The 20,536-nt window shown below is 37.8% G+C and overlaps 6 protein-coding genes across 10 annotated transcripts; 2 read left to right on the top strand and 4 right to left on the bottom strand.

Moving 5' to 3' along the window:
- Positions 1-103: 103 nt before the first annotated feature.
- Positions 104-2,095, bottom strand: LOC17895921 (pentatricopeptide repeat-containing protein At1g64580). The gene has a single exon (XM_006302070.2). The coding sequence runs from the start codon at positions 1,982-1,984 to the stop codon at positions 407-409; it is 1,578 nt and encodes a 525-aa protein (XP_006302132.1). The 5' UTR covers positions 1,985-2,095; the 3' UTR covers positions 104-406.
- A 193-nt stretch (positions 2,096-2,288) lies between these two features.
- On the bottom strand, positions 2,289-4,315 carry LOC17895986 (pentatricopeptide repeat-containing protein At1g64583, mitochondrial). 2 transcript variants are annotated; one of them, XM_023787793.1, is made up of 2 exons: positions 3,863-4,314; positions 2,289-3,727 (listed from the first exon to the last, which is right to left on the bottom strand). In XM_023787793.1, exons 1-2 carry the CDS (start codon positions 4,099-4,101, stop codon positions 2,635-2,637), a joined length of 1,332 nt encoding a protein of 443 aa, XP_023643561.1. In that variant the 5' UTR covers positions 4,102-4,314; the 3' UTR covers positions 2,289-2,634. The 2 variants fall into 2 exon arrangements, with proteins under 2 accessions (XP_023643561.1, XP_023643559.1); XM_023787791.1 differs by having other exon boundaries at positions 2,289-4,315.
- A 94-nt stretch (positions 4,316-4,409) lies between these two features.
- On the bottom strand, positions 4,410-5,550 carry LOC111831890. The gene is made up of 2 exons (XM_023787441.1): positions 5,546-5,550; positions 4,410-5,082 (listed from the first exon to the last, which is right to left on the bottom strand). The coding sequence occupies exons 1-2, from the start codon at positions 5,548-5,550 to the stop codon at positions 4,923-4,925; spliced, it is 165 nt and encodes a 54-aa protein (XP_023643209.1). The 3' UTR covers positions 4,410-4,922.
- Positions 5,551-8,830: 3,280 nt separating this feature from the next.
- On the top strand, positions 8,831-10,966 carry LOC17895493 (short-chain dehydrogenase TIC 32, chloroplastic). The gene is made up of 6 exons (XM_006301750.2): positions 8,831-9,045; positions 9,138-9,369; positions 9,475-9,554; positions 9,658-9,814; positions 10,147-10,228; positions 10,334-10,966. The coding sequence occupies exons 1-6, from the start codon at positions 8,925-8,927 to the stop codon at positions 10,643-10,645; spliced, it is 984 nt and encodes a 327-aa protein (XP_006301812.1). The 5' UTR covers positions 8,831-8,924; the 3' UTR covers positions 10,646-10,966.
- A 321-nt stretch (positions 10,967-11,287) lies between these two features.
- LOC17894667 (methyltransferase-like protein 17, mitochondrial) lies at positions 11,288-14,225 on the top strand. Of its 2 annotated transcripts, none has more exons than XM_006302020.2 (11): positions 11,288-11,670; positions 11,805-11,878; positions 11,963-12,057; positions 12,148-12,269; positions 12,369-12,452; positions 12,584-12,664; positions 12,772-12,861; positions 12,986-13,081; positions 13,182-13,261; positions 13,349-13,437; positions 13,522-14,225. In XM_006302020.2, exons 1-11 carry the CDS (start codon positions 11,293-11,295, stop codon positions 13,989-13,991), a joined length of 1,659 nt encoding a protein of 552 aa, XP_006302082.2. In that variant the 5' UTR covers positions 11,288-11,292; the 3' UTR covers positions 13,992-14,225. The 2 variants fall into 2 exon arrangements, with proteins under 2 accessions (XP_006302082.2, XP_023643385.1); XM_023787617.1 differs by having other exon boundaries at positions 11,473-11,670; positions 11,974-12,057.
- On the bottom strand, positions 14,102-17,402 carry LOC17894617 (WD repeat-containing protein 44). 3 transcript variants are annotated; one of them, XM_023787615.1, is made up of 8 exons: positions 17,117-17,402; positions 15,601-16,620; positions 15,423-15,513; positions 15,168-15,325; positions 15,040-15,091; positions 14,783-14,956; positions 14,590-14,697; positions 14,102-14,463 (listed from the first exon to the last, which is right to left on the bottom strand). In XM_023787615.1, the coding sequence occupies exons 2-8, from the start codon at positions 16,606-16,608 to the stop codon at positions 14,240-14,242; spliced, it is 1,815 nt and encodes a 604-aa protein (XP_023643383.1). In that variant the 5' UTR covers positions 16,609-16,620; positions 17,117-17,402; the 3' UTR covers positions 14,102-14,239. The 3 variants fall into 3 exon arrangements, with proteins under 3 accessions (XP_023643383.1, XP_023643382.1, XP_006300843.1); XM_023787614.1 differs by adding an exon at positions 16,961-16,988 and having other exon boundaries at positions 14,102-14,697; positions 17,117-17,400; XM_006300781.2 differs by having other exon boundaries at positions 14,102-14,697; positions 17,117-17,400.
- Positions 17,403-20,536: the final 3,134 nt, after the last annotated feature.

The following is a 20,536-nucleotide window of genomic DNA, read 5'->3' as shown; positions in this document are numbered from 1 at the left end:
GGACTACTTAAAAGGGCTTACACTTCACTTGATGGCATCATTATAACAGGCATGCTTAACAGTGAAACTTGATTGCGTATAAGAGATTATAACACAAGGTGGAGGTTAAAATTCGTATTTTGTTATTTGGGATTATCAAATACAAGCATACAGATTTCACAACTGGTAAAAATCATTGTGTTTGTATGTATATGCAACAAATGTGCTTATGAAAGATACAACATGTACACGACTACTTATCTATGCGCTAGAGCTTCTTTTCCCACCAGACTTTTTAACTTTCCCAAAGGCAATCAACAAAATGGCTTTGGAGTTGGTACATAACTTTGAAGTTTGTCCAGTCTCCCATCAAAATAACATATTGATGGCCTTGATTTTATTGTCATAAGCATCTGCACAGACCGCTTTACTCATGATTTGCTTTAATGAGTTCAGCTGATAAGCTTGTGTAGTGATCTCTAAGTGCCTCACTATTTATGCGTTCACTTGGCATAAACCCATCTTCTTTCATTCTTCTACACAGTTTGTCCGCTTCACGCCGTAGGCCTTTCCTACACAACCCTGATATCATTGTAATGTATGCTATAGCATCAGGCTTCACTCCTTTGAGCTTGAGGCTACGAAATAAACACCAAGCCTCTTTCACCTTATCAGTTCTACACATCCCTTGAATGATGATATTATATGTAATAATATCAACATCCATTTCACTCTTTTGTAGATCCTCTACCATAACCAATGCTTTCTCTATCTTCCCGTTACTACATAGACAATCTAACAAAATGTTGTAGGTGACAATATCAGGAGGCACACCACAATCAACCATCCGATTGAAAACCTTTTGGGCAACATTAAGTTTGCCCGCTTGACAATAACCATAGATAAGATTGTTGTAAGTGAATGCATCGCCTACCAATCCTTGATGAGTCATCTCACAAAAGAGCTTCATCCCATCTTCTACCCTCTTAGACTTGCAAAATCCTTTTATGAGAGTATTATAGGTCACCACATCCGGGACGCAGCCCTTGCTTACCATCAGATCAAACATATGTTTGGCGTCACGTAGGCGGCCGTGAATGCAAAACCCGTTGATGATGGAATTGTAAGTGCAAATATTAGGATCTAAAGATCTTCGGATCATCTCCTTGTACAAGTTTTTAGCCTCCAAAAGGTTACCCTCCTTGACAAATGCATCGATCAGCGCACTGAAAAGGACTACATTAGGATGGATATTCCTCTTCACCATATCTCTGAGAAGCTGAGCAGCGTCGCTCCATCTACCAGAGTTACAAAGGCAAGTTATCAGAGTGTTGTAAGTAACAGCATCTGCGCGGACTCCTCTCTTCTCCATTCCGTGGAAGATGTCGAGGGCGTTATTCAAATCTCTGTTTTTGCAGAGACCATTAATGACAGTGTTGTAGATGACAACATTAGGTTGGAATCCCATCCCGGCCATAGAATCAACGAGAGATAGAGCCTCCTGAAATCTGTTGCGGAGACAGAATCCATGGAGGAGAGAGCCAAGGGTGACAATGCTGGGGTGAAACCCGAGTTTGAGCATCTTTCCAAGAAGAGCAAGAGCAAGAGAGAGCCGGGAGCATCTACAGAAACAATGAATCAAAATGGTGAAGCTATACAGATCGTGCGAAACTCCAAAGAGTTCCATCTTCTGAGAGAGATAGATGACAATATCAAACTTGTGCATCTTAGCAATGGCAGTCAAAACTCTACTGAAATCAACAATGGTAGGAAAGGGACGAGACTGAAGCATGTCACAGAACAAACCAAAAGCATCATCAAACTTAATAGAGTGAAGCTCACTTCTCAATCTCTCTCGGTAATGATGACGGCTCGCACCAGAGAAAGGTCTAGACGAAATCGAGGGACAAGTCTCGGGATTGTTACCTCTCTCCAGCAGAAGACAATGCCGACGGAGAAACCCCTTCACCGTTGACGAAGACGCTATCGGAATTAATCTCGGCATCCAAATGGATTGGCTTCGTTCCCAATCTCTCTTTCTCAATGTGTGCGCCGACGAACCCTACCAACGACGACCATTGCTACGGCGATCAGAGATGTCGCTGAGTAAACAATAAGGTCTCCTTACCCAAAACGGCAGCGTTTCAAAACAATTGTTATAGACAAAACTTCACCTGATTTTTTCTCATCTAAAAAATTCCATTATGAGACTTTAATTCCAAATCAGATTACTCATAAGACAACCAAAGATATGCATAATAAACACTACAATACTGTACCTTGGGGATATATGATGACTGTTTTTGGTATAGAACAAATTTCCAATATTTATATTGAGAATTTGAGATGGTTTCAACTTTCAATAACTCAAGAGTTGGGTCATGATGTACAAGTCTTCTATACAATATGCTAAATCAGTTCAAATTTCTAGATGCATACATTTACATGTCCAAAAATTACCCCCTGCAAGAGTTTTGTACTTGAGTGCTTCTTTACCATCCACTCACCACACACTTCAGACTTGTCCTGATTAACTCAATTCACAATCCCTCTTATGATGTGACTGCAACACAACAATCAAAGTTCCACAACAACAACAAAAAGTAGGACATTAGCTGAGAATTCCGAATTCTTGATAAGTTGTGCCATGCTCTCCTAAATGCCATTCAACTGGCATATGATCCCATCCTCTTTCATTTTTCTAAACAGCTCATCCGCTTCACGCCTTGGCCCATTCTTACACAATCCTAATATCATGGTAGTGTATGTTCTAGCATCAGGCTTCACTCCCTGGAAAGGGAGTCCACAAAATAAGTCCCAAGCTTTTTCCACTTGATCCGCCTTGCACAACCCGTAAATCATGATGTTATATGCAACAATACCAACATACGTTTCACTTCTTCGCATATCATCGAATTTCGCCAGTGCGTTTTCAATCTCTCCATTAACACAAAGACCATGTAACAAAATGCAGTGGGTAACAATATCGGGAGTAACTCGACAAGAGACCATCCAGCTGAATATATCCAGGGCAACTCGAAGATTGCCCACCTTACAATAACCGTGGATAAGAATGTTGTAAGTGAATGCGTCACCAAGCAATCCTTGATGAGACATCCTTTGGAAGAGTTTCATCCCGTAATCAACCATCCTATACTTGCAGAATCCATAAATGAGAGTGTTATAGGTGACCACGTTTGGGAAGCAACCCTTGCTTAGCATCAGAGCAAATGTTTTTTGAGCGTGATATAGGTGACCGTGCAGGCAAAGCCCATAGATGAGTGAATTGTAAGTGACCTGGTTAGGGTCGATGGCGTTTTGTATCATCTCCTTGTAAAGCTCTTGAGCCCCGGAAAGGTTGCCTTGTTTGACAAACGCATCGATCAGTGCAGTGAAAGTGATGACATCAGGGTTAATCCTCTTACTCATCATATCTCTCAGCAGACGAGCGGCCTCGCTCCATCGACCAGAATAACAAAGGCCGGATAAGAGAGTGTTGTAGGTGACAAGATCCCCTCGGAGTCCTTGCTCTTCCATCAGGTCGAAAACCTCCAAGGCAGAATTCACATGACCGCTCTTGCAGAGACCAGCAATGAGAGTGTTGTAGATAACAGCATTGGGTTCATATCCCGATTTGAGGATTGAATTAACCAGAGACAAGGCCTCGCCAAACCGATTGCGGAGACAGAACCCATGGATGAGAGAGCCGAGCGTGACAATGCTGGGCTCAAACCCAAGTTTCATCATTCTGGCAAGAAGAGAGAGAGCAAGAGAGAGGCGAGAGCATCGGCAGATACAATGTAACAAAACGGTGAAGCTGTAGAGATCGTGAGAGATGCCAAAGAGTTGCATCTGTTGGGAGAGATAGATGACGGTGTCATACCTTTTCATATGGGCAAAGGCGGTGAGTAGTCTAGTGAAATCAACAGTGGAAGGTAAGGGTTGGGACTGAACCATCTCAAAGAACAAATCAAGCGCATCTTCAAACCTCAAGGAGTGAAGAAGCCCAGCTCTCAGTTTCTCTCGGTAAGAAGAAAAAGCTCGAGCAGCAGCAGCTCCTACTCTGGGGAAAGCTTTCTTCGCCGTGGATGAGGCAATCGCAGTCGCAAGCAATCTCCGCATCCAAAAGCAAACACCACCGGGGACGAAGAAGAAGGAACAAGGAAGAACCAAACCAAATTATTTGGTACCACTAAACGTCACCGTTTCGGTCTACTTTAATTACGATTAAGCAGCCTAATTAACAAACCAATTTTGAATTGGCTCACAAGTCCGACAAAATTCAACGGAGGAGGAGAAGGGGAACAATGGCGTGGTTTCAAAATGATGATCTTGAGAATTCCAAAAGTAGTCAGCCTCTGATTTTTGTGTTTTTTTTTTGGTGTGGTACAGAGTTAAAATGGTTTCAAAGAATATTGAAAGAAACAGTCTTATCATAGTGCCAATCATTATTACTCACAGGAATGCTTAAAGCTGTGTGTACATAATCTTGTTACAACTTACAAGTGTGTTTTCTTTACCCTCAACTTAATAATAGTTAGCTTAGGCATGTCTCTCAAGATTAAGGTCTTGACTACTTACATTCATCTACATATACATGTAAACATAGTTTAATATTTCTTCATTGGGACTGACGTCTTTGATTCCCTCATAGTGGAAAAAGGCTTATATAAAACGAAAACAAGATAACTACTACTACTACGCATGGATGTGCCCAAGGTTGTACACCATCAATCGGACATCATCAGGGTAAAAGTGTTTTTGTAGCATCTGCGTGCCTTCCATAAAGCTTTCTTGATCAAAGCAATGTGGAACATAGTATTATACTGTTTCATTTTACACACTGCTCCTCTTCTTCTTCTTCTTCTTCTGTATAATTAAGTAGCATACATACATACCAATGTTGTGTTAGTATCATACATACGGTACGGCAAGCAAGATTCTTACTCACGAGGCTCTCTCCAACAGAGCAGCATGACCAGGCATCTCCTTATTATGTATAACCTCGACCTCGTCTCCTTCAAGGACCGATTTGGAGTCAGCTTGCTGTTCTTCGCCTGCCTATCCATATCCTTGTTGCTTGACCCCATCAACTTCACACTCCTTTATTCATCAGAACTAAACCACCTTTATAGTTGGTTCAGAGGGTATAATGTCTTCTCTCCCATAGTCATGATCATTATTATTAAGATGAATGTGAAACAAAGAGGACTGAGGCAAAGACTTCAAATTAGGCTTTGATTGGTTTATTGCTGTCCAGGGGTTTTTTTTTTTTGTTAAAGGTTTTGTCGTGCTGCATATTACTGACTACTACCCTATTAGGATCAGTCGCTTCAACCAAACCGTCCAGAGTAACTGACTTCTTTCTGAGCCCCAAAAAAGAAAAGAAAAGAAAAACAACCGTTACTTTTTTTTTTAACTCATTTCTCCTAAAATTGTCAGTTTCAGCTATAAACACTTGTCGCTTGGATTCCATCGATTTCATTTTCTTCTTCTAGTCAAAACCCTGATTTTAGGCATGCTTTGGAACCTGGATCATCAATTCATCATAATATACTCATCATACCTCATTAATATAAATATAAATAAAAATGGCCCTCGTTTTCCTCATCACTTATTAATTAATCCTCATCATATATACTATAAAAGGTCTTCATTCAGTATATATAATGGTTGAAGAAGGATTTTCATTTCTTGAATTGAGGAGGTTGAAGCTGACTAGGAATTTGACGATTCATACACATCCATAGCTCATGAATCTCGTGGCTGCCTTGGATCAATGGAACTCGTGGCTTACTTATTTTAATTTAATGTGGTTTATATTATTTATATTTATGATAAAAAGCAAGATACGATCTTGTGCTAAGACGTAAACGGATCTACACTTATACATCACAATATCAAAATTTCAAAAAAAAAAAAAAAAAAAAAAACTGTATTACTAAAGAAATACTTTCTAAAAACTAGCTAGCTTTATAGGATATATCGCTCGCCCTATACAAGTGCCCTATACAAGTTACAAGTGTAGGTATAGTCAACAACATCTAAACCACAAAGGCTAGAATTATATATGTTTCACACTCCACATATTATATATACCGCTATTTTATGCTGATGTATTGTTTGTATTAAGACCACCACACGATGTTGCATGTTGTTAGAAAGATTGATAATATCAAAAAGATTAATTAGCAAATACATCTAACTAAGTAACCATATATGCCCACAAAGTTTCGTTCGAACTAGAAAAATCACAAAGATAGTAGTAACATAAGGAACGGACGTTCTATAGATTCTTAAATTAAGAACATCGGTCAAGAAACATTATATGTAACACCATTCATGAAAGAAAAGAGAATCAGGGAGCCACTTACAAAAATCTCAGACTGTATGGACCATATTCTGTAGCTTTGAATATATGTAATAGTTCTCGAAAGGCTTAGCTAGCTACCAATAAAACTTAGAATAATACTGTTAATATATATGATTGGTTTATCAACAACATAAAAATGGTAGCAATATTAGTGGCACGCCAAATAGAAAAAGAGGATATGTGACCAACTCTTGGCAAGTTGGTGTCCAATTACACAACCTAACCCGTTTTAACATAAAGCAAAAGATTCCAACTTTGTCAAGTCCTTCCAATTCCAAAGGTGGAGGAGTCTCTTTTCTTAATTTCATTAATCACATATATCAAATATATATAATAAGAAAAGAAGAAGTTTATTTTATATTCAACGTCTCACCCAACAATCCAATTCTTATATGCTATCTAATACATATATAGCGTGGGGATACTTAGTAAGAGACAAAGGTCTCCCAAGGTGGAGGAGTTTAGTTTATTATTCACAACACTTCATCTAATTCGCGTTTATCCCAACGTCCCTTCTATCATTTCTTTTTAATATATGTATGATCATGCAAAATTTGATTCATTATTGATCCTTGGAGGTTGGACCACTCTTTTCTTATATACTATAAACTTTTCGTAATTTAAGACTATTCATTGAAAATATTTATGATAGATCCACATAAACGTAAAATCATTCTTTTGTAGTTGGAATTAATAAAGAGCTATCATAAGACCTTACATAGATTACATTTCCTCGCGGAGTCATATTTTCTTTTATGTTTCTTGATGGGTATACATAAATATATATATATATATATATATCGAGTTTGAGGTGAGATAACTTATAACTATGAGAGGAAATTGTTTAATACTAATTAGATGGATCATTCTAGACCTGCAAATAAGACACATGTATATAGTTTGGAGTTGAAGCATATTATAGAATAAAATTATATATTTTACAAATAAAAAACGAAATTAGTGGAATTGTTAGTGGGTAGTAGTTGGATTTGGGTAAAGATTGATTAATACTTTATGATGATTTTCATATTCAGCCTTGAAGATCTCTTCTTCACATCCATTGACGGATTGGATCCTCCAAGCACAGAGAGACCAATTAGCTTACTCTATTGTGTCATTCTCCAAAATCCCCCACCCTCTCTTTTGCTTCAACCACTTACAATTTTACAAGACAAATTACTTAAAGGTGGAAAATTAAGAATATTCCCAACATATCACTTAACTAGTTGTTTGATGAATTTGATACAAACTTATACAAATTATATAAAAGAGACTTTAAGAAAGAAAAAAAAGAGGACCAAGTCTTTGTTTTATACCTTCGTTTAACAGTAAAGCGGTTTTAGATGCACTTGTAACATTCATAAAAAGCTATTGAACCTATGTATTGTAGTGATACAAGTAGTGTTGAATAGTGAAATTTGTAGTCAAGACTCAAGGAACGTAGTTTGATTATAAAGAAAAAAGGAAAGTAACTGTAAAAGCTCTTATGTATTTTATGTTTCATGCAAAAAATGGACTATTATTTGTAAGCCTGTAAATGATTCTTTCTACACATATTGTGAAAGATCTAAATAGGGCTACTCAATAATGTCTCTTTTCACATTTAACCGATTCTTATAGGGGTATGAATATTGGTCTCATAAGATTTAGACATGCAAGAAATTAGGCATGCAAGCTTAGAAATAAGATTTAGGCATGCAATGGAGTTGAGTTACTTTAATGTAACAATAGTCATCCCTATACAGCACATACTATAGATGAAAAAGAGGGCAATTAAGTTTATTTCTACTTGGATAATGAAACAGGTTGGAGAAGAAACTATATAATGTGGTAATTAGTTAGACAAAATTCGATACGGGGGTTGTGTATATTCTTATGTTCAGTAGATAAACCTGCACTTTTCAATAGAGAGAGAGTGTGTGTGTGTGTGACTAGGTGAGAGAGAGAGATAATAGCATTTTCATCTCTTTAATGAAGTTTTAAAGGAAAGGAGATTAGGAGGGGACCATAATTAAAAATGTAAAAGATTCGGAGAATGATACCATTAGAAAGGTTGGGGATGATTAGTAAATAGTGAGTGTTACCCAAAACATGGCACTATCTATGCATTTGTTTCGTGAGCTTCCTATATTACTGTTTTTTGAGTTTGGAAGATTATGGTTTGTAATGACCTTCAATTCCAATTATAAAAGTTTTGGTATATGACTCATCTTCCTCAACAAAATTCATGTTAGTCAAATAGAGTTGGCTAACTAAACATTTTATTATAATCGAATTATTCCATTTTTATCCTGTTTTTGGTGCTAATCAGAAACAATATATTTTTATACACTCACTCGTCTCGTATGGTGTTATTTTTAACTCGTTTTTAAAAATAAAAATTTACAAAATGACACAACATAGGAAAATGTTGTCTCCTATCTCCGCATCTCTCACCCGTTAGTTCCTCAAAGACGGTAGCACTATAAATAGCCTCCCACCCTCTAACTAAGACACAACACAAAAACCCCCCCAACACTCATTAACTCAACTACTCTGCTAGCTCTCTCTCCTCCCATAACAGAAAAAAAAGATGGTTGAGACGGTTAAACACCTGATCGGGTCCGGTGGCCCCAGCGGATTCGGATCAAGATCCACGGCGGATCATGTCACTGCCAACTCTGATCTCCGTTCTCTTACTGCCATCATCACTGGTATGGTTTTACCTATTCTTTCTGTTTCAAATATCACAAATCATGTCAGCAGCTAGCTTATTCTTCTTCTTCTGTTACTTTGTCTTTACAAGGGGCGACGTCCGGGATAGGAGCGGAGACGGCGCGTGTTCTGGCAAAGCGTGGGGCGAGGCTAGTGCTTCCGGCTCGGAGTATCAAAACCGCCGAGGAAACGAAGGGTCGGATACAGTCGGAGTTTCCGGAGTCGGAGATCATCGTTATGCATCTCGATCTCAGCTCCCTCGCCTCTGTTCGTCGATTCGTAGCCGACTTCGAATCTCTTAATCTCCCACTCAACATCCTCATGTACGTTAACTTAATTATACACTTCTATATACATAAATATCAGTCATGTTACGTAATTTTCATGTAGCTGATTAAACAAATTTTGGTGTGTTGTATATATATTAGAAACAATGCCGGGAAATACGCGCACAAGCACGCCATCTCTGAGGACGGTGTGGAGATGACCTTCGCCACTAATTATCTCGGTACTTTTACTTCTTTATATTTCTCTCTACATACATACATATATTAATCATTGATCATTTTGTTAACAACTAATTAATTGATAACCAATGATTAAATAATCAGGCCATTTTCTGCTGACGAAACTATTGTTGAAGAAGATGATTGAAACGGCGGCACTCACCGGCGTTCAAGGCCGTATCGTCAACGTCACGTCCGTCATCCATAGCTGGTTTTCCGGTGATATGTTGCATTATCTCGCCGATATTTCCCGCAACTACAGGTATTTCCTTTTCTTTTATTTAAACAATTTCTTTTTCTAATCATTAAAATTCCAATCAAATAATAACCAATAATACTCTCATCATTCCATTTGTACGAATTATTAACTAATCAATGAATTATTTGATTAATCAAAGTACACATAAAAAAGGTGAGATGCGACGACAAAAAAATAAACGCCGTCGTCCTCCTCGTCCCTTTTAATAATTGTAGAGAGAATAATCAATAAAATAGTAATCTCTGTGTGTTTGGGAGTCACTTTAGTATAGTTTAGTTTGTTGACCAGCTAGCTTTAATGTATAACTTGCGTCGTGTTGTCTCTTTTAACTATAGGAGTTACGACGCGACTCGAGCTTACGCTCTCTCTAAGCTAGCCAACGTGCTCCACACTCTTGAGCTCTCCCGTCTTCTCCATGTACGTTCTTTTCTCTCTTTTCGTGTATATATATTTATCAACCCTTTTATTTTCTTTATTTTCTAAAAACCAAATAACTAAATGTACTATATATATATTTGGCAGAAAATGGATGCTAATGTGACGGCCAATTGTGTTCATCCCGGTATCGTGAGAACCCGCCTCACAAGAGACCGAGATGGCTTCGTCACAGATTTAGTGTTTTTCTTGACCTCCAAGCTTTTGAAGTCTGTTCCTCAGGCGGCAGCTACGACATGTTACGTGGCCACAAGTCCGAGATTGGAGAACGTGTCTGGCAAGTATTTCTCAGACTGCAACGAAGCCCGGACATCTAAATCCGGATCATGCAATCTTAAAGCTCAAAGGCTATGGACTGCTTCTGAGTTGTTGGTTGCTCAAGCTTCCACTTCTCCCTGATGCTACCTTTTTAACCAACAACCATCCCAATTCCTATATCATATGTGTATATCTCCAAGCCCTTTAATTAATATATGTCGTCCTATATATACATCTAGATAGCAATATATATAAAATACTAGATGAGTATAATGGGCCAAAACCATAAGTTCCGTTTGTGTGTGTAGGTGTGCATATATATGTATATGTGGTTGTGATATGTCCCGACATGTACAAATCTATTAGTTTATAGGGTTTTGTAATCCTAGCTAGCTAGCTAGGTCCTTGTTATGTAATAGCTAGGTCCTTGTTATGTAATCTATATACATCAATCAAAAAGACACCATGATATAATTTTTTCATGATTTTGGTACTGACTATATTATTAAAATTTGTTTATCTCTATTGATCAATGGAATGAAATCGTATCCGGAAGCCAAACATGCACGGTTTGTTTGGTCTGAACTCTGAAAACCACATGCAACCACCACTATTCAAAAGTAGGACTACTCCATAATTGGCTGCTATATTAAAGGGCTTTTGAGGCCCATGAAATAACAATTTGGTCTTTGAAAGGCCCATGGCACTAAGCCCTAGACAGACCCTCCTCGGAGGCTAAAACCTCGGAGGCTCCTGCAACTTGTTCCATTAAGCTCTCCGGCTTGATAATGGCGAATGCCCAGAAAGTCTTCACGGTCGAAACCCTAAGGTCTGCAGCCAAACAGTCTCTCCGGTGCCTCGTAGTCCCCGTCCCTCTTCGCCGCGCTATAAAGAAATATCTTCGCGAGGAAGATGATCCGCACATTAGGAAGAAGGTCCGCCAGTTATCAGAATCGTTCCAAGAGATCAAGGATACGAATCTGCAGCTACCTGAAACAACTGCCAAGAGCCTAGCAGATTCTATGAACTCGGTTGAGACCAAGCGGTGGAAGATACAGACCGTTTATGGAGATAGTGGTCTCCAATACGAGGACGGTGAGACCGCTGCTTACATTGCTTCTCGTATGCCCGCTGTTTTCTCCGTCTGCTACAGAGTACTCATTGAGGTCAATTTCTCTATTTCTTATTATTAGGCATTTAGCTAAAATTGTTTGATCATGTGTGATACCATCTGGTATAGTAGTCCTGAGCTAAATGTGTAGAAGATACTGAGGTTGAGACTGTAAACCTTGTTATATAGATTCGTCGAAGATTACCGGGTTTTACGCCTACAAGAGTGCTGGATTTTGGTGCTGGCACCGGTTCTGGTTTCTGGTGAGGAGATGGATAGATGTTTCCTTATTTGTTCTGATCCTTTTTTTATTTGTTTTGTTCTTGATTCGTTGTAACATCTTGTAGGGCTGTTAAAGAGGTTTGGCCAAAGTCCGTGGAGAAAGTAAACATAGTGGAACCATCACAGTCAATGCAGCGTGCAGGACGTAACTTAATTCAGGGTAATTCACTTTCATAGCGTCTTGCAAAGCTGTTACTACACTTAACTGCATCTTTTGATTCTTATCTTACCATTATTCTGAATACGATAGGCCTCAAGGATTTGCCTCTGATCCACGGGTATACTAGCCTGCTAGCTCTTAGTAAAGAGATCAGCAAAAAGTGTAAAGAAATCAACGAAAAGTCTGAGAGGAAACATGATCTTGTCATCGCTGTGGGTTATTTCTTTTATCAGTCACATCATCTGTGATTCTTCTGTACAAGTTTGTTTTTTACTGAGTAAATTTCCTAATGTTTTCCTGTGGTGGTCAAGTCCTATGTTTTAGGGGAGATCCCATCTCTGAAAGACAGGATTACTGTGGTTCGCCAGCTCTGGGACCTTACAGATGATATCTTGGTATGTTTTTGACTTCCTCAATAACTTCTCTTCTAGTGGAACGTCTACCTCTCCTCAAATATGCTCTTGCATTTTCATTTGTTGAAATTAATGAGCTTTACTGATTCTTTTTGTAAATTGTGGTTGAATAGGTTTTGATTGAACCAGGAACGCCACACGGTGCTAATATTATATCTCAGATGCGGTCTCATATACTGTGGATGGAGAAGAGGGTAATTACTTCTGCATACAAATACATTCATAACTCATATAATGAACTCTGTTGTCGATTTTTTTTTAGTCCTCTCTGCTTATTTTCAATGTATTCATTTTGTCTTAGAAACTACGTAAACTGGAAAAGAAATTGAAGAACGGTGAACTTGGGAAGGACGTGCTCGATCTCAAATCTGGTGCGCATATTGTTGCTCCAGTAAGTGTCAATATATCTCCTGAAACCAGTTGTCAAACACTAAGTCAAGGACTTGATGTTACAGTTTTTATGAAAACGATTACATGAATGCATTGTAATACAAAGGAGGGGGTTGCATATGCAGTGCCCTCATGACGGAAAGTGCCCACTGGAAAACACTGGAAAGTACTGCCATTTTGTACAGCGGTTGCAGAGAACTTCATCGCAGCGTTCCTACAAGGTTCCATATTTTTGCTAAGACTTGTCTACAAAAAATATATAGATTTTAGTTTTCTCTATGTTTGATGATGACACCAAATCCATACATTTACCTTTTGCAGCGTACAAAAGGTGTTCCCCTACGTGGGTTCGAGGATGAAAAGTTTTCTTTTGTGGCTTTCAGGAGAGGTCAGCGCCCACGGTTGGTAGTTTTGTATTGTTGAATGAACTATCATTAGTAGCTTGGGAGAAATGTTGTTAAGGGGTTTTGGTTATGACTTCTATTTAGGGAGTTGTGGCCTCTTGACGGAATGAAGTTGGAGACATTGAAGGAGAGACGCGCAAATAAGAAACCCGCGGATCTAGAGATTGATTATGGTAAGTTTGCTGTTAACCTATGAAAACCATACACATATCTAGCTTTTGACCCTTCTAAGCTTTGAGCCCATTTGATATGTGCAGAGGACTTTATCAAATCACAAGTGGTTGAAGTGCCTTACATAGATCCGAGAAAATATGACTCTGATACCGTGGATGAGGAGGAAGAACAGGAATATGGTGAAGATGGTGAAGGTACTGATGAGGATATGGAAGACAATATTGAAGAGGAAGATCAAGAGGAAGAGGAGGGTGAGGGTGAGAGAGCGAGTGTGGGAGGCGGATGGGGAAGAATCATATTCCCTCCATTCCGCAAAGGGAAACAAGTGACCTTAGATATGTGTGTGCCAACCAAAGAGGATGGTTCAGAGGGAGCATTTGAAAGAAGAGTGATAACAAAAAGCAAGAACCCGGATCTTCATTTGCAGGCCAAGAAATCCTTTTGGGGAGACTTATGGCCTCTCACGACTCAACAAGAAAGTGGCAAAGAGAAGCAAATAGATACTGAGTGGTGTCGACCAGATCAAGACCAGAAATGGGGTGCCTGGCCTTAGAATTAGCAAGTGGTAAAATAATATTTCCATAGAGAGATACAGAGAAACTTGTAGGCACTGATTTTGGGCAGAAAAAAAACAGTAATAACACTTTCAGGCTTAGGGCACGATTGCATAAAATCACTCCATAAATATTATTACCAAAAATAGTGGACAAAAGATTTTTGAGACATTTGTGTAATATGTATACATATTTTACTCCTAAGTAACAAATAAAAGAATCCTATCTAATAACTTTTGTATGTCTTTTAGACCCGAACTGGCAAACCATAGTTGTTAAATACTCTGATCCTTCCATCCCATGTCGCTGTCACAAACACAAGCCCCCACAGGTGAGGCTGCCATGCGCTCCTCAGAAGCTTCAGTTTCTCTCTGTTGCTCATTGCAGCATCTTCCAGCTTCTCTTCAGGCCACGTTGTTGATCCTTTCATCGGAGAGAAACAGTCCACTTTCGGTATCTTCCTGTCCAGATCTATGATACATTCAGACAGATCATCCCTGTGTCCTTGTCGGAGCCAAGGTATAGCTACAGACGCATTGTGTGAGAGAAAGCCCTCGTAAGACCGAGTGCTTTTTATTCCTGAAGAAGGTTTCTTACTCGGTAACTGAGAGTAGTTCCACACATGAATGCAAGAATCCTCTGATGTTGAGACAATATGTTTCCCATCAGGAATAAATGAAGCAGATGTTGTGCGAAGACTAGAAGCTGCAAGCACAAAAGAAAGTTTCGATCATAAATCTTATATCTAACCAAATGCAATCATTCATCTACAGTTATAACAGTTCCTGACCTTTAAGCTTGCAGATTACATCCTCTCCGCATAAAATGCGAATCTGTGAATCAGCAGAAGTAACCATTACTTTTTCCGGGTCACTGGGAAGAAACTGAAGACCAGTTATCCTTTTGCTTGCAACCTTCTTCTTACCATGCACGTTGATCTCTTTGTCCATTTGCAGCTGATTATCTGAAATACACAACATGAACAAATAAATGATACACTCACTCTCATTAAGAAGTAAGTAAGTGATCTGTAAGATGAAAACATACCGAATATAAGGTAAAAGCGACAGTTCCCTGTCATGGAACCTATTACTGCACCCTGAAAAACACTATAATGTAAGCAACTGCTCATATGAAAATAAGTTTAATCTTAAGATTCAAGTCTTTCAAAATACCTTTGCATCTGGACGGTAGCACACAGCTGTAACAATGTCTCTTACATCTGTGTAGTCAACAACCCTACAACGAGACACATCCCATATTCGAACTTTCCCATCAATAGATCCGCTTATAAAGTAATTGTCGTCCACAGGGTTGAATGCCACACAAGTCACTGTGTAAGAAGATGAAAAGTGAATACACAGCAAATGGAAAAAAAGAAAAAGAAAAGAATGAAAGTAGTAAAAGGCACCAGTACAGGAGAAGCTCACCGAAGTTGTTATGAGTAAACGTGCTGAGACATTTATCAGAACCTACTCTCCATAAACGAACAGTCTCATCCACAGAAGATGAGAGGAGATACTGCAGCAAAGAGGGGTAACTGTAAGCAGAGATGTTTTCAACCAAAGACTGTGTAAATGTTAAGGAAGAGTTTGAAAAGATATTTACCCCTTTCTCAGACCAGGAAAGATCTAAGATCTCACCTCTATGACCTCTGAACTCATGCAGAGGCGTCTCCGATATACTGAAGATAGTAGGAGGTAACACAACGTAAGTTGAGTCTGGTGACTTCCTCAAAAAACTTGAGGTCTTCTTTTCAGTTTTGTCACAATTAATCTTCAAGGGCTCAATCTGAGAATGTTGGTTCATCCCATAGTAGACACCAGAATCAACCTCAGCTACTTCATACTTTTGTGTTCTCTCTCGCTCAGTGATGGCCCAAACTCGGACAACACAGTCTTCACCAGCGCTTGCAATGTATTTCCCATCAGGAGAAAACTTCATGGCTAAGATGGAGCCATCATGCGCTGAAAAGTCTTGATCAACACATAGAGATGAGAGCTCCTTGAACTGCTTCTTGTGTGTCTGCACTCGCGCAACATGATGCAATGGTGATCTCACAGATTCACAGTCCATAGACTCAAGGACATGTGTCAAAGCACCTAGCTTCCTTAACCAAGATTTAGCCCCTTTACTGAGCAAATCATCTCTTCGGCTCGATGGAGAGTCATGGAAATCGCCAAAGCTACCGGATTTACTAGAGCCGGATTCACTCAAGCCCAGAGGCATAATAGTACTAGTACTAGTGGAGGAATCATTCCTGGACAACAAGGTTTGATCATCTGCATCCTCAGATGACGATGAAACAGAGGAAATATCAAAGACAGAGGAGGAAGTAGATTCATTCCTCAGCAAGAGATCAACTTCTTTCACAGCTTCAATAGAAGAGACGGTAGCAACTTGAGACACAGCGTGGGGAGATGGTAGAAGTTCATGTAGAGAATCGTCTGAAGCAGACTTTTTGAAACTAAAGCCCATAGATTGGAGGAAGTTGCGGCGGCGGTTGGAAACACAGTCAGGAGAAGTGGTCCAAAGATGTAAAGAAAAGTCGTGTTGGTGGGCATCAAAGAAGCGGTCATCGTCGTCTTCGTCACCAAGAGTAGCAGGAGTACCCATGACTCGCACCCTCTGTTCCAAGGAAAAAGAGAGAGAGGAAACGGGTAAGAAAGAAAGACTTCAACTTTGGCTGCCAAAGAAAGAAAGAATCATGCTTTCGTACTATTCAAAATCATACATTAGAATCACAGAGGCTGTCGACAAAAAAAAAAAAAAAAAAAAAAATCACAGAGGCTGTGGAGAGAGAGAGACTCGTGGATTAGTTGGAAAAAGAATGACAATTTTGAAAATTCCTCTTAAGGGGAAAAAAGGTTAAACAGGGGAATGCAGAGTCAACGAAAGACCAAAAATCAAATCAAATTAAAAAAATGTAAAATTTTGGCCATAAAAGAAAGGGAAAAGGAATACATACATAGTTGAATTGTAGAAGAACTCGTAACCTAACTTAAAACAAAACAAAAAAAAAAGTGGTTCAAGGGAAGAGATGGCTTGAAAGTAATGCAAAAGAAACAAACAAATAGAAGGAAGAAGGAAGGAAGAAATGGTCAAAAGAGGATTATGATTTTACCTGTATTACCAAAGAAGCCCCACCCAAATTTGTAGAATCGAGTCACTGTGATCTTTCTTAAATAATCAAAACCAGCAAAATTTTAGTCAGAATCGAAGAAGAAAGGAGGGATATTAAAAACCCAACGAAGGGAAGGAAAGGAAAGGGGTATGAATGAAAATATGTGTCGGTTCGATCTTCGAGTCGCGCTCTTTCGTTGAGACTTGAGACTTGAGACTTGAGAGAGAGAGAGCTGTGGTGATCTTTTTTTTTTTTTTTTTGAGTTAATAACAGTTAACTCACAAAGAAAAGGTAACAATCTTCCAAATTTTTGGGGTTTTTATTAGTGGAAATGGAAAGAGGTTTACTTATATATAAACATATATCCTTCATCTTCATCTTCATCTTCTTCTTCTTCTTCGATGTTTACGAATTAAACGTTTCATATGGAAATTATTTTTCTATCTTTTCATTTTTTTATTTTTAATTGTCATTCACTTCCACTCTCTGACTTCAAACGCCTTTTAAAAATTAAAAAAAAAATTACATTATCGATCAACTTATACTTTCATATTTTTTCTTAAACTTCTTTTAGTGAGTAAGAATTAGTTTTATTACCGTCACACTGATACAAATATTACGCTCTGATTCATCATTTTACTTTAAACTGTAACAAAACCTTTTTTAAAGAACCCAACTAATAAAACTATTTTAAATCTTCTTCTTTATTCAAGTCATTATATATATATATATACATAACTTTCTTGTGTACTAAAAAATATTTAGGCACACGTAACGTAAGGTAACGTGTTTTTCTAATTGTATTTTGTTGACAATAGTATATGTATAATAATAGTTCATCCATCCATGAACAAATAAATATTCCCAACCCCAGCTCACCCAACTAATAAAATTATTTATTAATTTGAAGCCTCCACGGCCAAAGTATTGTTGAAATTAATTGGTTAGAAACCAATATATATATACTATCATCGTATAATATTATTTGATTAATCGTAGATGGAAATAAAAATGTGCAAGTGAATAATAAAAACAAAATTTGTTAAATTAGAAGGAATAAAAACAAAATATGAATATGGTGCGGACTGCGGAGTCGTAGAAGAAAGAGTCGTGAGTTCAATCCTTGTGGTCGCGGCCTCGTGGGTGTGATTGTTGGGCTTTCTTAATCATCATGAAAACTCTTAAATGGGCTCTAATGTAGAAGAAACTCTCTAAGCTGAAGAACCCTAACCAAAAAGAACGTGTCTAACGATATTTATTGGGAAAGGGGAGAACATGATGATAACGATATTCATATTACCATCTGAAATTAAACATTATAATTTCGAACTGTACTGTATTAATTTGATGCAAAATGGTTATGTTTTCTAACCCAATATAAGGCAAGAACAAGAACACGTGCTATGATGACACAACTTACACGTACGTATGCTAAAAGTAAATGTAAACGACAAGTCTGGTCACTTGATTTCTTTTATAGACTCGATCATACTTTCCTACCTTCTATCTAAGAACCGGCTGTGACGCCCCATTCTATACGTCTAAACAATAATTTTGTAACGTTTTCATTTAAGATTTTAATTGGTCAAATTTGCAATCTATGAAATGTTTGATACCGAAAATGGTGTTTGTTTTATTCAATTCAATACCAAATCCCGGACGCTGAATGTTGCTATGCTGGATGCAATGCACGCATACATAACCGATCCAAAATAGTGAACCAAAAACATTTTATTATATATGGTGTGCTAAGGAAGGTTTGGAGTCAAACCCTAAACCACAAGACTCTACACTTCTACAGTAGTAACTAGGGGAATGTGTTTTATACGTAGGACCAACCAATCAACTGTATAATCATATAAGTAAGGGGGATAGATAACTAACCAATTGTCCAGTTGGCGGATGTGGTCCAAAAAATCCTACGATGGCTCTCCTCTCGCCCTTTATTCTCGGGGGATTGTTTTTAAATACTCTAAGTCACTCACTGCTCATTATATATCTGATTCAACTACAAATAATTACATAATGAAATATTTCTCTTTTTTCCTAAAGATAATAATATGCTTTGTACGTTGTGCTATATATAGTAGTTTGCTCAAGCAAGTTGCACACAACAACAACAACAACAACAACAAAAAGGTAAATTGCTCGAGTACACATATGGTTCTTTCTCTAATCCATATTTAGATCCGATTCAAGAACATGACACAAGCTCTTCCTTTCTTTTTCTTTTTTTGTTGTTAATTAGTCATCAAATTTATAACTATGGGATTACCGCAGGTTATATACACAAATACCTACTCCAAAGTCCAAACTTGATATTGATATTCACAAAAAATGACCTTACAGTAAGCGAGCACCTTTCAAAATATCAAATGGCTTTATAGTGCTTTCACTGACAAGCTATATAAGCAGGGTGAAAAAAAAAAAATTGATTTGAGCTAGTCATTATTTATTTATGCTAACAGTTATATCTCTCTAAGTATCATTAGATTTGTGTATTCTATAAGTCAATGTTTTCTAATCAAATATTTAATACATGCAAACTTATATAGAAATTCCACAATGGTTTCTTTTATTTGGGTAACCATTTATAAGTGGACGATCACCATATTAGACAAAACTAAGAGCCACATTGGTTGGTTGTCTTTGTCCCAAAAATCTAGATTTCTAAAATAATAATGGATTCTAGCTATAGATACCAACGCTAGTGTATTGTCCCATTTACAATAGCTTTGCTTAGTTTAGTTGCTATATATATACGTCCACATCATTCGCATACACCATGCATCTGGCTTAAATACATAACATAAATATAGTAATTCTGTATATTATCCATCTATCTCGTATTTTCGGTTACAAAATGCAATATTATGATCGACCTGAATTCTATAATGACAATGTTGTATGTAAGATATACTTTTATATATTATTGTTAACACAGAAGTTTTTAAGATAGGAAAAGTAGTACTTTAGATAGGTATTGGTAGTTGTTGATACGTACGTAAAAGAAGAAACTAACAGATGAAATGGCCTACTTGTGATTGAACATACCTACAAGACGGATATGGATCGGTCTTCGATAAGATACTTAACAAACCAGGACAATAAAAAATAGTGGCGTACGCAAATATTAGATATATCAAAGCTAGCATGCCATATGATATGATATGACGACAAGGCAGACAATTGTAGTATCGGTCATCACACAAGCCATGCATTTGACATGTGAGATGTGCCATATGCATATTAGGTTAAACTTGGATCAATTCAATATCTTTTATAAAAAGCATATGATACCATACTAGGTACTCTTCTTAAACAAATAATAATTAATAATGGAATATTTGACATCATGTGCATGCTTTAATATTAAGAAAATGAAATTAGAAAAAAAAAGGTCGGGTATAAAACATAAGC

This window comes from Capsella rubella, unplaced genomic scaffold, assembly GCF_000375325.1.
Source record: "Capsella rubella cultivar Monte Gargano unplaced genomic scaffold, Caprub1_0 scaffold_2, whole genome shotgun sequence".
Taxonomy (NCBI): Eukaryota; Viridiplantae; Streptophyta; class Magnoliopsida; order Brassicales; family Brassicaceae; genus Capsella; species Capsella rubella.
The sequence above is the reverse complement of the archived record's forward strand: the minus strand, read 5'-3'. Positions and strand labels throughout refer to the sequence as shown.

Coding starts and splice junctions, on each gene's coding strand:
- LOC17895921 (XM_006302070.2), bottom strand. CDS start 1,984: ATGCCGAGATTAATTCCGATAGCGTCTTCGTCAACGGTGAAGGGGTTT.
- LOC17895986 (XM_023787791.1), bottom strand. CDS start 4,101: ATGCGGAGATTGCTTGCGACTGCGATTGCCTCATCCACGGCGAAGAAA.
- LOC17895493 (XM_006301750.2), top strand. CDS start 8,925: ATGGTTGAGACGGTTAAACACCTGATCGGGTCCGGTGGCCCCAGCGGA. Junction 9,046..9,137: donor TCTTACTGCCATCATCACTG/GTATGGTTTTAC, acceptor TGTCTTTACAAG/GGGCGACGTCCGGGATAGGA. Junction 9,370..9,474: donor CTCCCACTCAACATCCTCAT/GTACGTTAACTT, acceptor TATATATATTAG/AAACAATGCCGGGAAATACG.
- LOC17894667 (XM_006302020.2), top strand. CDS start 11,293: ATGGCGAATGCCCAGAAAGTCTTCACGGTCGAAACCCTAAGGTCTGCA. Junction 11,671..11,804: donor GCTACAGAGTACTCATTGAG/GTCAATTTCTCT, acceptor CTTGTTATATAG/ATTCGTCGAAGATTACCGGG. Junction 13,438..13,521: donor GGATCTAGAGATTGATTATG/GTAAGTTTGCTG, acceptor TGATATGTGCAG/AGGACTTTATCAAATCACAA.
- LOC17894617 (XM_023787614.1), bottom strand. CDS start 16,608: ATGGGTACTCCTGCTACTCTTGGTGACGAAGACGACGATGACCGCTTC. Junction 15,514..15,600: donor TTTCCTGGTCTGAGAAAGGG/GTAAATATCTTT, acceptor TCTTTGCTGCAG/TATCTCCTCTCATCTTCTGT. Junction 14,698..14,782: donor TGTAATCTGCAAGCTTAAAG/GTCAGGAACTGT, acceptor TTGTGCTTGCAG/CTTCTAGTCTTCGCACAACA.